Raw genomic sequence first — 16747 nt, 5'->3', positions numbered from 1 at the left:
TACATTCTCTACATCTAAACCAACTGCTCAGAAAAGCATCAAACAAATCTCCGCGGTCCATATAATGCGATTGTTTGTCGTCAGCACCACACCCCCTCTCTAACACGTCAAATTCCGCCTGTGTGTATTCTGGCTCAAACCCATAGGCTTGAACATTGTACAATATGCTTATTTTGTTTTGTTTGTTTGTAATTATTTTTCACAAAAATCGGCCACAAAATGCCAGATAGTGGATGTTCTCCATGTTCGGTCAAATGTATCCACAAGCAATAGGCGGTCAGAACAGGAAGCATTGCAGGGGTGGCAAACGCTGATTGGAATTGCTCATTGGAATGTCTGACCGAGAGACGAATTTCAAGAATACTTTTCCAATTTAGAGATGTTTCTTGGTGAAATCTGGCAGTAGTTTTATCAGGGTTGCCCAGACATCCCGAGGCATTCCCAGGCCAGCTTGGAGACATAGTCTCTCCAGCGTGTCCTGGGTCGCCCAATGGTCTCTTTCCGGTGAAACATGCCCGGGACACCTCACAAGGGAGGCATCCCGGAGGCATTAGAATCGTATGCCTCAGCCACCTCATCTGGCTCCTCTCAATACGGAGGTGGAGTGGCTCAATACTGAGCCCCTTCTGGATCACCAAGCTTTTCACCCTATCTCTAAGGGAGAGCCTGGACACCCTGCGGCGGAAACTCATTTCGGCCGCTTGTATCCGGGATAATCCCATCCAAACCGATCTAAATGCGTCGGACCTCAATGTATTTGTTTCTTCTCTCCTCCGTCCTCTGTCTCCCACTTCCTCTTCACGAACCTCTTTCCTTGTATGACTTCCTATATTTTGAGGTTCCACCACCAAGTCTCCTTGTCCCCTTTTCAACCAGAAGACACACCAAGTATTCTCCTGCCTGTCTCTATGATCACCTTGGCTGTAGTAGTCCAGTCTTCTGGGAACCCCTCCTGTCCATCGAGAGCCTATCTCACGTCTTTCCGAAAGGCAGCACAACATTCTTCCTTTCTCAGCTTCCATCACATGGTTCTCTGCTTTACCTTTGTCTTCTTAATCTTCCTCGTCACTACCAGAGTCATCCTACACAGCACCATCCTAGGCTGTCGAGCTACACTCTCCCATCCCACTATACTTTAGTCAGTAACCTCCATCAAATTACATCGTCTGCACAAAATGTAATCCACCGCCGTCACCTGATTTAAGAAAGCGTAACTGGATTGGCTGGGTGTTCTGACCTGAAGTAACCCTGCTCTTTTAACACTGAATTTAGATGGTGAATTTCAGATAGCAAATTGTAGCCAGTTGAATTGCAGACAGTAAATTGTAGCCAGTTGAATCTAACGAGACCTAAAATATTGCGTTTGAATTTTCTATCCATCCATCCATCCATCCATTCATTTTCTACCACTTTTCCAGGTCAGGTCGTGGGGGAAGTAGCTTCAGGAGGGAAACCCAGACTTCCCTTTACCAAGCCACTTCTTCTGGAGGGATCCAGAAGAATTCCCAAGCCAGCCGAGAGACATAGTCTCTCCAGCGTGTCCTGGGTCATCCCCGGGGTCTGTTTCCGTTGGGACTTGCCCGGCATCAGGGAGGCATCCGAATCAAATGCCCCAGCCACCGCATCAGGCTCCTCTCAATGCGGAGGCTCAGCAGCTTGTCACTGAGCCTCTCCAGGATGACCGAGCTTCTCACCCTATCTCTCAGAGGAAACTCTTTTCGGCCGCTTTTATTCGGGACCTTGTTCTTTCGGTCACGATCCACAGCTCATGCGCATAGGTGAGCGTAGGAACATAGATCAATTGGTAAATTGAGAGCTTAGATTTTCGACTTAGATCCCTCTTTATCACAACAGACCGATACAAAGTCCGCATCACTGCAGACGCTACACCGATCCGTCTGTCGATCTCCCGCTCCATTCTTCCCTCACTTGTGAACAAGACCCCAAGAGACTTGAACCCATCAACTTGGGGCAGGATCTCATCCCCAACCCGGAGAGGGCACACCGCCCTTTTCCGACTGAGAACCACTTCAGATGGCTGCGAACTGCTCCACTGAGAGCTAGAGATCACTGCTTGATTAATTCAACAGAACCACATAATCTACATCGTATGTACATCTACGGTCCTACAAGGACCGAACAGCTCGTATCAGAGGGTTCGGAACCCCATACTCCCGAAGAACCCCCCACAGGACTCCCCGAGAAACACGGTTGTACGCTTTCTCCAAGTCCACTAAACACATGTAGACTGGTTGGGCAACTCCCATGCACTCTCGAGGGTCCTGCCGAGGGTGTAGAGCTGGTCCACTGTTCCACTGCCAGGTAGAAAACCACACTGCTTCTCCTCAATCTGAGATTCGACTTCCCAACAGACCCTCCTCTCCAATACCCTGAAAGACCTTACCAGGGAGGCTGAGGATTGTGATCCCCCTATAGTTGCAACACACCATCCACCCTAGTCTGCCAATCCAGAGACACTGTCCCTGATGTCCACACGATGTTGCAGAGTCATGTCAACCAGGGCAGACCCACAACATCCAGAGTCTTTAGCAACTCCGGGCGAATGTCATCCATCCCCGGGGCCCTGCCACCAAGGAGCTTTTTAACCACATCGGTGACCTCAACCCCAAAGATAGAAGAGCCCATCTCAGAGCACCCAGACTCAGCTTCCCTATGGGAAAGCGTGTTGGTGGAATTGAGGTCTTTGAAGTATTCTCTCCACCAACTCACAACATTCCGAGTTGAGGTCAGCAGCGCCCCCTTCCCCACTTTACACAGTGTTGACTGTGCACTGCTTCCCCCTCCTGAGACGCCGGACGGTAGGCCAGAATTTCCTCAAAGCCGTCCTGAAGTCGTTCTCCATGGCCTCACCGAACTCCTCTCGCACCTGTGTTTTTGCCTCAGTGATCATCAAAATTGCATTTCGCTTGGCCAGCCGGTACCTATCAGCTGCCTCGGAAGTCCCACAGGCCAAAAATGCCTGATAGGACTCCTTCTTCAGCTTGAAAGCATTCCTCACTGTTGGTGTCCATCAACATGTTCGTGGGTTGCTGCCACGACAGGCACCAATCACCTTACGGCAGTAGCTCTGGTAAGCCTCCTCAGCAATGGAGGCCCGGAACATCGTCCACTCGGAGGCAATGTTCCCCGACTCCTCCGGGATGTGAGCAAAGTTCTTTCGCAGGTGCAATTCCTTCTGACAGGGGAATCTGCCAGCTGTTCCCAGCAGACCTTCACAATGTGTTTGGGCCTACCACTTTGGATTAGCATCTCTGAGGATCGGATTGCCAAGGTCCAAGCCTTTTGCCACCGCCCAGCTCATATCTCACCTAACCCCTATGGCCCCTCTCAAAGGTGGTGAGCCCATTGAAAGGGGGACCCATCTTACCCATTCGGGCTGTGCCCGGCCGAGCCCCATGGGTACAGGCCCGGCCACCTGTAACTGAAGAGTACTCTTACCTTATCTATACAACACAGCAGATAAGAATCCACTTCTGAGCGTGCTTTACTGCCATGTTGTATGATAGGATAAGCGAACTCAAAGGTGAATGGCTTTGTAAAAGCATGCTCATGTCCATGCTGATTACACGCAAAGCCAATTAGTTTATCAAAAATACTTTTATACACATGTAATTATATTTTATATTTTTAATAACCATCAATTACACTGTCATTATAATGTGCCTACAACATTGCAATGTTTTGGCACTTATTTCAGTGGAAACACACGATCATATAGCTAAAATATTGCTGCCTACCCCAATCAGTCAATCCAATAGTCATAGAATTTCGTATTGAGTACCTGGAAAGTTGTGGAGAATTCATGGAATTTGTATTCTCTGGAAGTGTATCAACCTTGTGTGTGGTCAGCGGCTATGCCCCATGGATAGGATATGACCTAGAGTTGAAAAAGAAATTTTGGAAGGAACTAGTTGAAGTAGTTCTGAGCATCTAAAAATGCAGAAAGATTTGTGATTGGTTCAGATTGTAATAGATATGTTGGTGAAGGAAATAGGGGCAATAAAGAAGTGCTGTCCATTCCATATGCATTTTTTTCAGAACACAGTAGAAAAACTCACCAATTTTTGTGGTAGAGTATTTCTGGTCTCCTTTTTTCTAGTGCCTCAAAGTCTGGAGTTAGTTTGGATGTGGCAATTCTCAGCACAGAGTTGAGATGTTTGTCAGTTAACTTACACGCCAATTGAGAGGGAAGAAGGGTTCCTATCAGGCATTTTTTGCCTTTGGGACTCCTGAAGCAGCAAATGGGTACCGGCTGGTCAAGCGGAATGCAGCTTTTGTGGTCGCAAAAGCAAAAAACTTGGGCATGGGAGGAGTTTGGTGAGGTCTTCAAGAAAGATTTCAAGATGGCTTCGCAAAAAGTACCAGAACGAACCCCCGGAGATGACGCAGGACACACCGGAGAGACTGCATCTTTCGACTGACCTGGGAATGCTGGGAAAAGGGAAATCCGGTCATCCTTGTTAAAGCTACTGGCCCCATGATTTTTGTCTGATAGGTGTTAGAAGATGAATTAAAAAGTAAAAAAAATTGAGAATTTAAAAGTCAAAGGTTAAGGGACCAGACAAATTATGACTCCAAAACCTCTATGACAAGTGCAAATGTTGGATCTCGGTTTTCCTTGCCCAGACATGGGTCACCAGGACTCCCCTCTGGGGCCAGGCGTGGAGGTGGGGCTTGAAGGCGAGCACCTGGTGGCTGGGCCGTCCGCCTTCAGGCCGGGGGACAGGTCCTGACTGTTTTTTATGCCTATGCACCAAACAGCAGTTCGGAGTACCCACCCTTTTTGGAGTTCTTAGGGGAGTGCTGGAGAGTGCTCCCTCTGGGGACTCCATCATTCTGCTGAGAGACTTCAATGACTACTTGGGCAATGACATTGAGACCTAGGAACGCCTAGAGATCCCTCCTTGAGGAGCTGGAAGAAGTGGCTAGGGAAAGGGAAGTCTGGGTTTCCCTGCTGAAGCTACTTCCCCCGCGACCCGACCCGGAGAAGCGGTAAAAAATGGAAGGATGGATGGATGGATAAAAGTAAAAATAAAATAATGTATGAAAAATAAAATGAAAATCCAACACTATTATAACACTGAACAATGGAAAGTTTTTGTAGTTTTCAAACTGATTTTTTAAATACCACTGTAGAGTATACATACAGTCAAACCGGTATCCTGTCCTTTCCTCGGTTCAATGCATTTTAATGTGGTGGAGGCTCTTTTTTTAAAATTATTCATCTGTTTTATAAATGTTCTTTTCTACAATATTAAATATTCAGATTCAAATATAGGCCTTACAATAAAAATATTTTGGTTTGACTAAAACCTAAAATACAAAACTTGTAAAAACTTTTTTTTTTTTTTAAATATAACATGTTGATAATCACTGGAACAATTGCTGTTTGAATCTTGTGTCTTTGTAGATCAGTAACACAAAACTGAGTTCTGAGGCTTTCAACTCCATCAAGACAGCGACGGGTTACCAAGAAAACACGCTGTCAAGAGTACGCTTATGTGCAGCTAAACCAAATTTTGAGGTGGGATCATCCAATTCAATCAAGTTGTCATCTGGGAAAATGACTCCTCAGCCAGGTATCGTCGATAAAGGAAAAAAATTGAGCCTTGCCTACATTTGCATTAGTTCGTAAAATATCACACAAAGGATTATATCTGTATCTGTGTCTAATCTCACTTACCCCAAAGTCCCCTGCACCTTGATACTAACCCTAACCGACTCTCTGTTCAAAGGGTTAAATCTCCACGTAGTCTATGTATTATGCAGTGGACTGTGAATTGCGATGGGTGCTTACTTAAGGTGTTGAGGAAGATTCGCATGGGTTCTTACAGCTCCCTATGAAGTGCCTGTCCCACTTAAATTAGCTCATACCTCGACAGAGTAACCATAGCAAATGTTGGGTGAAACTGTAACTGCGCTTCGTTAAGGCTGCTCCTTCTCTTAATGAGCTTTGCACTTACTGACCTGCAATACTCTGACAGTCTTTAAACATCAGTCAAGATCTGTTGTTAAAATGTTATAAACAAAATTACCTTTTAAGATAGGAGTGAAATGTTAATAGGGGTCACCAACGCAGTGCCCGCGGGCGAATGGTAGCCCGCGAGGACCATATAAGGCGCCCGCGAGGTATGCTCTAAAAATACCATAGGCCACAAATTGTTACTATTATTTGTCCTTTAAATTCTGAATCTGACTTGCTTACTTAATTAAAATTTTAAAATACCTGTAATGTAATTTACTACAATAAATTAAAACAAAAATATTTTATCTACGTGTAATGAACTGAGTCTGAAATTTGCCGCAAATAGGTCACGTAGCCCTTATTCGATCGGTGCTCACGAAGTAACCCTCAGCCTCAAAATGGTTGCTGAGCCCTAGTTTGTACGCTGCGCTGGTATAGTGTTATCATGTCTGCAAATATAGTGAACATAGTACCAATCATTCTCAAAATAAAAGGAAAGAACATTTTTCTGTAATTAGAAAGTGGCTTTAATCAATAAAATAGAGCAAGGGCACAAGCATCAAATCATTGTACTGTATCTTGGTTTTGGATGGAAATGAATTGATTTTGGAAAAAGAATATGAATAAGAATACAACCTTTGTGTTTTACTCCCGGTTTAGTTTGATGTAAGTTTAATTTTTGTCTTGTAGAGAGGGGTGCCACATCTCAATTGTTGTAAACTTGAGGAAAAGTGACCAAAAAATCTCTCTCATAATCTGAAGGCTGCTACATGAATTTAGTTCTCAATTTCAGCGGTTTCAAATTCACTCAAACACACAAAAACGACGACAGGAAGGGGACTTTTATAGATGATTTAGTTTAACCTAAAAGGGAAACTACAGAAAAACAATGCACAGTGACTTGACTATGAAAAGAAAATCATGATAGCTGAAGCTGGTATTTTACTCCAAACTACTTGGCACTAATTTTGTACCTTCTGGCAACAATTGCCATTGCTATACTCGAGACAGTAGATCAGTTGGCTCTGGGTATGGTCTTTCTGCAAGCATCTCCAGCGGAAAGGAGGTAGGTTTAGTTGAATAAGATGCGCAAAAGAAGAAATTGCGGGGCCCGCTCTTGCTCTCAACTGCGGGTGTGACTGGCCAACACCAACAGATCAGACAGGGAAAACGATCGAAGACCCTGACCCCCCCAGCCGCCAAAAATACGCCTTCAAAGTGTACATAATGTAAAATATTATACAAAATGATCTTCACTTATCTTAAAAATAAGCATTCAAAGTGTACATAGTGTAAAGAATAATAGAAAATGTTTATTTACCGTTGGCGTTCAGTGGGTGGCGACCAAAAAGGCATCATGGCATATTCAGAGGCAGAGGCTCGCACGCAACTTAATTCCACCAAAATTTATAAATTCCACAAAAACAAACACTAACATTAATTTTCAATGTTTAGTGAAGTACCAATCCAAGGATGTTTGCCTTGGACGGCTTTTATTAATCATGCAGAAGTGTGCGAGGCAATCATAATGGAATTGAGCGATAACCCAACGAATTAACACATTTTCCGGATGATTACTTTGAATATGGGCGGCACGGTGGATCAGAGGGTAAAGCATTAGCCTCACAGTTCTGAGGTCCTGGGTTCATAGTAATTGGGCACTCTAAATTGCCCCTAGGTGTGATTGTGAGTGTAGCTGTTTGTCTCTTATGTGCCCTGCGATTGGCTGGCAACCAGTTCAGGGTGTACCCCGCCTCCTGCCTGTTGACAGCTGGGATAGGCTCCAGCACTCCCTGCAACCTTCGTGAGGATAAGCGGTGAAGAAAATGGATGGATATATTGAATAAATTCGCAAATGTCAGGGAATTTTGTCAACACGTCTTTTACTCTTGATGACACAATAGTGACTGCCTTCTCCTCTAAGCCGCAAATTGCTCCTGCATTGTCTTATATTGCATTGCCTCCAGCCTATACCTTCTCCGTCGAAAGATCCTTGTGGTGAACCAACTCATCGATTTCCTCCCCAAACTTTCCCAGCGAAACAATTACCTCAACTTCAGGTTCAACCTCCACTTTGAACCTCTCAAGTAGAGCAACAGCAGGATGAAGCCAGATGCACGCATGTCTTTTTCATATTTCGCAATGATTTCTGGTTTTGTTTTTTTATGGACAAAACAACTTTCTTCTCCTCACTGGCACTGGGCAACAATTTCTTGGGGCCATGGTGAAAAAAGACAAATAAATCCCTGAAGTTGTACTGTACGAATGTGCACGAGCGTATGACAATAGATTCGATGACGAAGATACAGGAAGTGTGTCACGAGTAAAGATTGACATCCCAAAAAAAAAAAAAAACGTTGCTCTGAGCCAGTGGAGGGAGGTGATGCCAGGAAGATGCTACGTGCTAGCCAATAGGGGGAGCTGCTCTATTGTGCCACACATACGAAGAGACAGAATGTATGTTATGGCTAAAGATTGGCATCCCTCCTACCAAATGTGATGCCAGGAAAATGCTCCAGCGTTAGCCAATGGGAGAGCAGCTCTATCCTTCCACTTTCAAACCAAGCTACAGTACGGGATGATTACGTTCGGTTGAATCCAGCATCGTTTTTTTCCTTTCGTATCCTGTATTTCTTTCGTAACTAGAGACAAACATTTTCTGGGGAGACTTCTCGTAACCTGAATCTTTTGTTAGTAGAGGTATGACTCTAGTTTAAAATTACACTAAACTGGAAGTAATCTTTTCCTTCAATCTTATTCTTTTCAAGTAATTAATAACATTGATATATATATATATACACACACACACACACAATGGTGTATACCACACGAACCATGAATGAAGTGGTTTATGGCCTACATTTGGAATTCTGATGAATTGTGAGCATTCGCTATCAATGTTGGTCTTTGATTCAATGAATACAAGGGTAATCATTGCTAATATGTTTCTCAGCAGACAAATTAGCACTGGATCCAATTACAGTCAAAATGTGGACGCTGACAGCCAACGATATGAATGACGATGATGTGGTAAGTTAATTTGCTGCTCTACATGGAGAACAAAGAGTACAAAAGAAATGGTGAAAAGAGCCCCATGCTTGGCCATGCAAAGACATAGACATGTCCCTTGTCCTACTCAATCAAACAGATCCCATTGATGACCCTGTCCAGAGGTGAGGGACTCGAATGACTTGACTCGAGTGAGAGTTACATTGCCAGTTTTTAAACTTTGAGCTTGCTTGGCTAATGACTAGTCTTGACTTGGACTTGTGAGACTCAAGATTGATTTTGAATTGAAATGCATGACTTTAGAAGGCTTTTAGAAGCCTGTTTACATTTAAGTGTGTATTTTCAATAATCTTGTTGATTGCCTTGATTTCCGAGTTCTTTGAGTTAGGAGCAGTTACTTGGTCCTTTTTCAATGTATTTATTTTACCATGTCCATTTCCCAAGCAGCTTATTCTCAGAAGGGTCGGACAGGAGACGGGATACACCCTGCACTGGTTGCTAGCCAATTGCAGGGCACAAGGAGACAGACAACAGTCGCACTCACAATCACACGATTAATTTTGCATGGTTTGGGATGTGGGAGGAAACCGGAGTGCCAGAAGAAAAGCCACTCAGGCACGCGGAGAACATGCAAACTCCACACAGGCAGGTTGGGGATTGAACCCGGGACCCAAGAAGTAGGAGGCTAAAGCTTTACAACTGTACCACCGTGCCACAGAATCAGATTCTATCAGTTTAAAAAAAAGAGGGGGGATAGAGAGAAAGTAAATTTTAAACGGTATGAGAAAAGCAAATCATTACATATTTACGTGGAAACATTAAATATTCCCAGTAATGATATAGGCAAGTAATTCTAACATCTTAAGTGAGCTATACATTTTTTTTATAACTGTGGTGAATTTAGATTGGTTAGGTTGTTGAGTTTTGATTAAATATGAGTTAATACCTAAAAAAAAGATTATTATAATTATGTTATTAGTTCCTGTAGGTGTAGGGTCATGTGAGCTGTAGGTGTCTATAGGTTTGCTGTTATTGAGTGTATTGTTTGATTTTTTTCCGTCTATTTGTGAAAATGTTTTCACGAGACTGAAGACTCCCTGAAGAGAATACTTGGGTTCCTGTAAGTAAATAAGAATATTCTCCGCTAATACATAGCATAGCTTTCTTCCTTTTTTTCCCCACGTATAGATTATAGAGCTAGTGCACGTGATGTCACAATTTTCACAGCGCCATTTTTCCGGTGAAAAAGAGCTGCTCGGCAATGTGGGGGACATTGAACCGGAGCAGAATATACACAATGCCCGAGACTTGTTGTGCTATTGGTTGTTAAAACAGACGAAACAGATATTCAAAGAGATCATTCGATAGAATACGAACGGAAAAGACGAGAAAATATCGATGGATTTCGGCAATTAAACGTGATGGATGGTACCCAACCAAATACACACAACTCTGGAGCTTCTCACGTCACTTCAGGTAGGAATTATTCTTCTCAATCTCAAATTCTCAAGAAGTATTTATAATGCCAAGTTGACTCATTTGAGAACAACGCGTATTTAAAAAAGAAAAAGGGAGTCGTCTCCAACATCCACTGAAGGGTGTTGCAGCCAACCTCTCCCCGACACTTTTTTTTTTTTTTTAAATATGCAGTGTTTTCAAACTAGTCCAATGCGTATGTTTAAAGAAAAAAAAAAAGTGAGCCGTCGGTCACTCAGAGGTTTACGTGGCTGCAACACCCTTCGTGTATGAAGGAGCCGACTCAGTCTTGTTTTTTTTTTTCACGCATTGTTCTCAAATGAGCCAACTTGGCATTATAAGTACTTCTTGGGAAACGCTATGGAGGAGCTGACCCGCTTGTCGTCTTTTTTTCCCCAATCATAGTTAATAAATGCGAGTTTGTGTAAAACTAGGGGTCATTTAGTTAAATATTGGTATTTGTATTGAATACTTGCTGAAACGTTTGATGGATTTCGGCAAAGGTTAACATGTGGCCGAACACACTTCTGCGTTCACAAGCCGTGTCCCCGTTGAGAACAGATCCAGCAACAAAGTATTTGTATGCGTCCAGACTTTTCTCCACTTTCAAACTCTTCCGTGTAAATCGCAACAACTTACTCACCAGATACATGTGTAGATCCAATTGTCCAAGACAAGCGCAGTTGACAGTCCAATTTCTTATTGGCGAAAAACATCGACTTCAGCATTAAATATGGGTCCTCTATGCCATGTGTCTCTCATTTTTCCACGTACCTTCATTTATTATCACCTTCGAAATGTTTAACGGTATTGGACAAAACTCTGGGCGTCGTGCTGTAAGATGTATTTTCGTGTCTCCAATCGACTTAGCATTGAAGAGTGCTTTGCTTGACCGACACTTCCGGCCAGTGACGTGATTTGATGACGGAGGTGCACGAGCTCAATACACACAGGTTTGAAATCATCCAACCAGTTTTATCAGTCAAAGACGACCCAAGGGAATACTAAATGCAGTTTTCAAATGACAATTCACTGAAAGACACACAAAAAAAATCCAAACCTGTTTGAATTTTGAATGGCACTAATGAGTGATTTTTCTTCATTGCCCTTAAGTTGGTTTGCGAGGAATATATTATTCTTCTCAAAGTTCATGGATCTAAACTGCTGTTGTATAAAATCCGCTTTTTTTTCTATGAGATAATATGATATTGATGTTTTCCATTCTCAATGCAGCCCTATGGGGGCACAAGTCAGTGCAATCTGTAGGCCGGTCCCAAGCCCGGATAAATGCAGAGGGTTGCGTCAGCGATGGCATCTGGCGTAAATCTGTGCCAAACAAATATGAGCGTTGATCTAAATCCATACCAGATTGGTCGTGGCCCGGGATAACAACGCCCGCCCCCGGCACCGTTAACCTGCAGGGTGTCGGTGGAAATTCAGCAACAGCGGGTCGAAGACGAAGAGGGAAGTGGATTTGTTGGCAGAAGAGGAAGAATGCACAGACCCTACCACTAAGTATTGGGACTTTGAATGTTAGGACTATGACGGGAAAAGCTCAGGAGTTGGTAGACGTGATGATTAGGAGAAAGGTTGATATATTGTGCATCCAAGAGAGCACGTGGAAAGGTAGTAAGGCGAGAACTTTAGGAGCAGGGTTTAAATAATTTTACCATGGAGTAGGGATTATTTTAAAAGAAGAGCTGGCTAAGAATGTCTTGGAGGTGAAAAGAATATCAGATCGAGTGATCTATAAGAGTGATGTGATTAGTGCCTATGCCCCACAGGTAGGATGTGACCTAGAGTTGAAAGAGAAATTCTGGAAGGAACAAGATGTAGTTCTGAGGATAAAAGACAGAGAGAGGGTTATGATTGGTGCAGATTGTAATGGACATGTTGGTGAAGGAAACGGGTGATGAAGAAGTGATGGGTAAGTACGGCATCCATGAAAGGAACTTTGAGTGATAGGGTGAGGGTTAGACAAGAATGGAGGAGAAAAGGACCTCTACAGGTTGGCCAGACAAAGGGATAAAGATGGGAAGGATGTGCAACAGGTAAGGGTGATTATGGATAGCAATGCTAAATAGATGGAAAGAATATTTCGAGAAGTTGATGAATGAAGAAAAGGAGAGGGACGCAAGAGTCGAAGAGGCAACTGTGAAGCACCAGGAAGTGGCAATGATTAGTAAGGGGGAAGTGAGAAAGGCACTAAGAGGATGAAAAATGGAAAGGCAGTTGGTCCTGATGACATATTGGCGGGGGTATGAAAAAAATTTCGAGAGACTGCTGTGGAGTTTTTAACTAATTTATTCAACAGAATACTAGCAGGCAAAAGGATGCCTGAAGAATGGAGGAAAAGTGTGCTAGTTCGCATTTTTGAGAACAAAGATGATGTGCAGAGCTGTGGGAATCATCGAGGAATAAAGTTGATGAGCCACAGAATGAAGTTATGGGAAAGATTAGTGGAGGCTAAACTCAGGACAGAAGTAAGTATCAGCGAGAAGCAGTATAGTTTCATGTCAAGAAAAACTACCAACGATGCATTATTTGCCTTGAGGATGCTTGTGGAAAAGTACAGAGAAGGTCAGAAGGAGGTACATTGTGTCTTTGTGGATCCAGAAAAAGCCTATGACAGAATACTAAGAAAGGAACTGGTATCGCATGTGGAAGTCTGGTGTGGCGGATAAATTTGAGAATAGTACAGAACAAGTATCTTCTTCTCTAAGGGTCGTTACACATGTTATCTTTTTCCATCTTAGACTATCTCCTGCATCGTCCTCTTTTAACCCCAACTGCCCTCATGTCTTCCCTCACCACATCCATAAATCTTCTCTTTGGTCTTCCTCTCGCTCTTTTGCCTGGCAGCTCCATCCTCAGCACCCTTCCACCAATATACTCACTCTCTCGCCTCTGAACATGTCTAAACCATGGAAGTCTGCTCTCTCGAATCTTGTCTCCAAAACATCCAACTTTGGCTTTCCTTCTATTGAGCTTGTTTCTAATCCTATCCAACGTGCTCACTCCGAGCGAGAACCTCAACATCTTCATTTCTACTACCTCCAGTTCTGCTTCCTGTCGTTTCTTCACTGCCACCTTCTCGAGTCCGTACATTATGCCCGGCCTCACCACTGTTTTGTAAACTTTGCCCTTGATCCTAGCAGAGACTCTTCTGTCACATAACACACCAGACACCTTCCGCCAGCTGTTCCAACCTGCTTGGACCCGTTTCTTCACTTCCTTACCACACTCACCATTGCTCTGGATTGTTGACAATAAATATTTGAAGTCCTCCTCACTCGCACTCTTTTCTCCCTGTAGCCTCACTCTTCCCCCTCCACCTTTCTCAATCACGCACATATATTTTGTATTACTTCAGCTAATCTTCATTCCTCTCCTTTCCAGTGCATTTCTCCATCTTTCTAATTGTTCCTCTGCACGATCCCTGCTTTCACTGCATATCACAATATCATCTGTGAACATCATGGTCCAAGAGGATTCCACTCTAACCTCATCTGTCAGCCTATCCATTACCACTGCAAACAGGAAGGGGCTCAGAGCTGAGACTTGATGCAGTCCCACCTCCACCATAAATTCTTCTGTCACACCTAAGGCACACCTTACCATTGTTCTGCTGCCATCATACATGTCCTGTACTATTTTAACATACTTCTCTGCCACACCAGACTTACGCATGCAGTACCACAGTTCCTCTCTTGGGACTCTGTGACAGGCTTTCTCGAGATCCACAAAGACACAATGTAGCTCCCTCTGACCTTCTCTGTACTTTTCCACTAGCAATCCTCAAGGCAAATAATGCATCTGTAGTACTCTTTCTAGGCATGACACCATACTGTTGCTCGCAAATACTTACTTCTGTTCTGAGTCTAGCCTCCACTACTCTTTCCCATAACTTCATTGTGTGGCTCATCAACTTTATTGCTCTATATTTCCCACAGCTCTGAACATCCCCTTTTGTTCTTAAACATGGGAAGTAGAACACTTTTCCTCCATTCTTCAGGCATCTTTTCCCCCGCTAGCATTCTGTTGAATAAGTTGGTCAAAAACTCCACAGCCATCTCTCCAAATTGCTTCCATACCTCTACCGGTATGTCATCAGGACCAACTGCCTTTCCATTTTTCATCCTTTGTAGTGCCTTTATGACTTCCCCCTTACTAATCATTGCCACATCCTGGTCCTTCACTCTTGCCTCTTCAACTCTTCCTTCTCTCTCATTTTCTTCATTCATCAACTTCTCAAAGTATTCTTTCCATCTATTTAGCACACTACCGGCACCAGTCAACACATTTCCATCTCTATCCTTAATCACCCTAACCTTCTGCACATCCTTCCCATCTCTATCCCTCTGTCTGGCCAACCTGTAGAGATCCTTTTCTCCTTCTTTCGTGTCCAACCTGGTGTACATGTCTTCATATGCCTCTTGTTTAGCCTTTGCCACCTCTACCTTTGCCCTACGTCGCATCTCGATGTACTCCTTTCGCCTCTCCTCAGTCCTCTCAGTATCCCACTTCTTCTTCGCTAATCTCTTTCCTTGTATGACTCCCTGTATTATGGGGTTCCACCACCAAGTCTCCTTCTCCCCTTTCCTACCAGATGACACACCAAGTACTCTCCTGCCTGTCTCTCTGATCACCTTGGCTGTCGTCGTCCAGTCTTCCGGGAGCTTCGGTTGTCCATCGAGAGCCTGTCTCACCTCTTTCCGGAAGGCCGCACAACATTCTTCCTTTCTCAGCTTCCACCACATGGTTCTCTGCTCTACCTTTGTCTTCTTAATCTTCCTACCCACCACCAGAATCATCCTACATACTACCATCCTATGCTGTCGAGCTACACTCTCCCCTACCACTACTTTACAGTCAGTAACCTCCTTCAGATTACATCGTCTGCACAAAATATAATCTACCTGCGTGGTTCTACCTCCGCTCTTGTAGGTCACTATATGTTCCTCCCTCTTCTGGAAATAAGTGTTCACTACAGCCATCTCCATTCTTTTTGCAAAGTCCACCACCATCTGCCCTTCAAAGTTCCTTTCCTGGATGCCGTACTTACCCATCACTTCTTCATCGCCCCTGTTTCCTTTACCAATATGTCCATTACAATCTGCACCAATCACAACTCTCTCGCTGTCTGGGATGCTCAGAACTACTTCATCTAGTTCCTTCCAGAATTTCTCTTTCAACTCTAGGTCACATCCTACCTGTGGTGCATAGCCGCTAACCACATTATACATAACACCCTCAATTTCAAATTTTAGTCTCATCACTCGATCTGATACTCTTTTCACCTCCAAGACATTCTTAGCCAGCTCTTCCTTTAAAATAACCCCTACTCCATTTCTCTTCCCATCTACTCCGTGGTAGAATAATTTAAACCCTGCTCCCAAACTTCTAGCCTTACTACCTTTCCACCTGCTCTCTTGGATGCACAGAATATCAACCTTTCTCCTAATCATCATGTCAACCAACTCCTGAGCTTTTCCTGTCATAGTCCCAACATTCAAAGTCCCTACACTCAGTTGTAGGCTCTGTGCGTTCCTCTTTTTCTTCTGATGCTGGATCCGGTTTCCTCCTCTTCTTTGTCTTCGACCCACAGTAGCTGAATTTCCACCGACGCCCTGCAGGTTAGCAGTGCCGGGGGCGGGCGTTGTTAACCCGGGCCACGACCGATCCGGTATGGGATTCTTTAGATGAACGCTCATATTTGTTTGGCACAGTTTTTACGCCGGATGCCCTTCCTGACGCAACCCTCTGCATTTATCCGGGCTTGGGACCGGCCTACAGATTGCACTGGTTTGTGCCCCCATAGGGCTGCATCGTAAACCTGCATGTACAGTAGATATTAATTCATAAACAGACATAGGATGAACAGACATGGCAATAATCAAGCTATTGAAGCACAGAATTTATTTTTTTTGCAGTTTATCAAAAAGACCATTACCTCTGCACCACAATCAGATGTCTCTATGTGACAATGACTTCAATGAATTATCAATCATTAAAATGGTTTTACACATCAAATGCTGACAAATTTTCTAATTTGTTTCCGGTCCCAATAAATTTGATTCACGTCATTAGAAAACAATTTTTTGTTTTTTAAAAGAAATTAGTGTATCCACAGAATCCCTTAATTTTTTTTTTTTTTTTTTAACATTATCAGGTAGCGTTCCGCTCGTAAATTTTCTTAGCCACTTATCCCCATAAGGGTCACGGGAGTGCTGGAGCCTATCCCAGCTGTCAATGGGCAGGAGGCAGGGTACATCC

The 16747-nt window shown here is 43.7% G+C and overlaps 1 protein-coding gene across 6 annotated transcripts in view; it reads left to right on the top strand.

The window, feature by feature from the left end:
• The window catches only part of ciapin1 (cytokine induced apoptosis inhibitor 1), a 61953-nt gene that overhangs the window by 18168 nt on the left and 27038 nt on the right, over positions 1 to 16747 (top strand). For 5 of the 6 annotated variants that reach the window (XM_061823630.1, XM_061823632.1, XM_061823633.1 and 2 more), the window contains 2 exons: positions 5432 to 5600; positions 8940 to 9016. In XM_061823630.1, the coding sequence (XP_061679614.1) occupies positions 5432 to 5600; positions 8940 to 9016 (246 nt within the window). The remainder of the gene's footprint in view (positions 1 to 5431; positions 5601 to 8939; positions 9017 to 16747) is intronic. The other variant, XM_061823631.1, reaches the window with a different exon arrangement.

Source organism: Syngnathoides biaculeatus, chromosome 6, assembly GCF_019802595.1.
Source record: "Syngnathoides biaculeatus isolate LvHL_M chromosome 6, ASM1980259v1, whole genome shotgun sequence".
Classification (NCBI taxonomy): Eukaryota; Metazoa; Chordata; class Actinopteri; order Syngnathiformes; family Syngnathidae; genus Syngnathoides; species Syngnathoides biaculeatus.
This window is presented reverse-complemented; position numbering and strand designations above follow the sequence as displayed.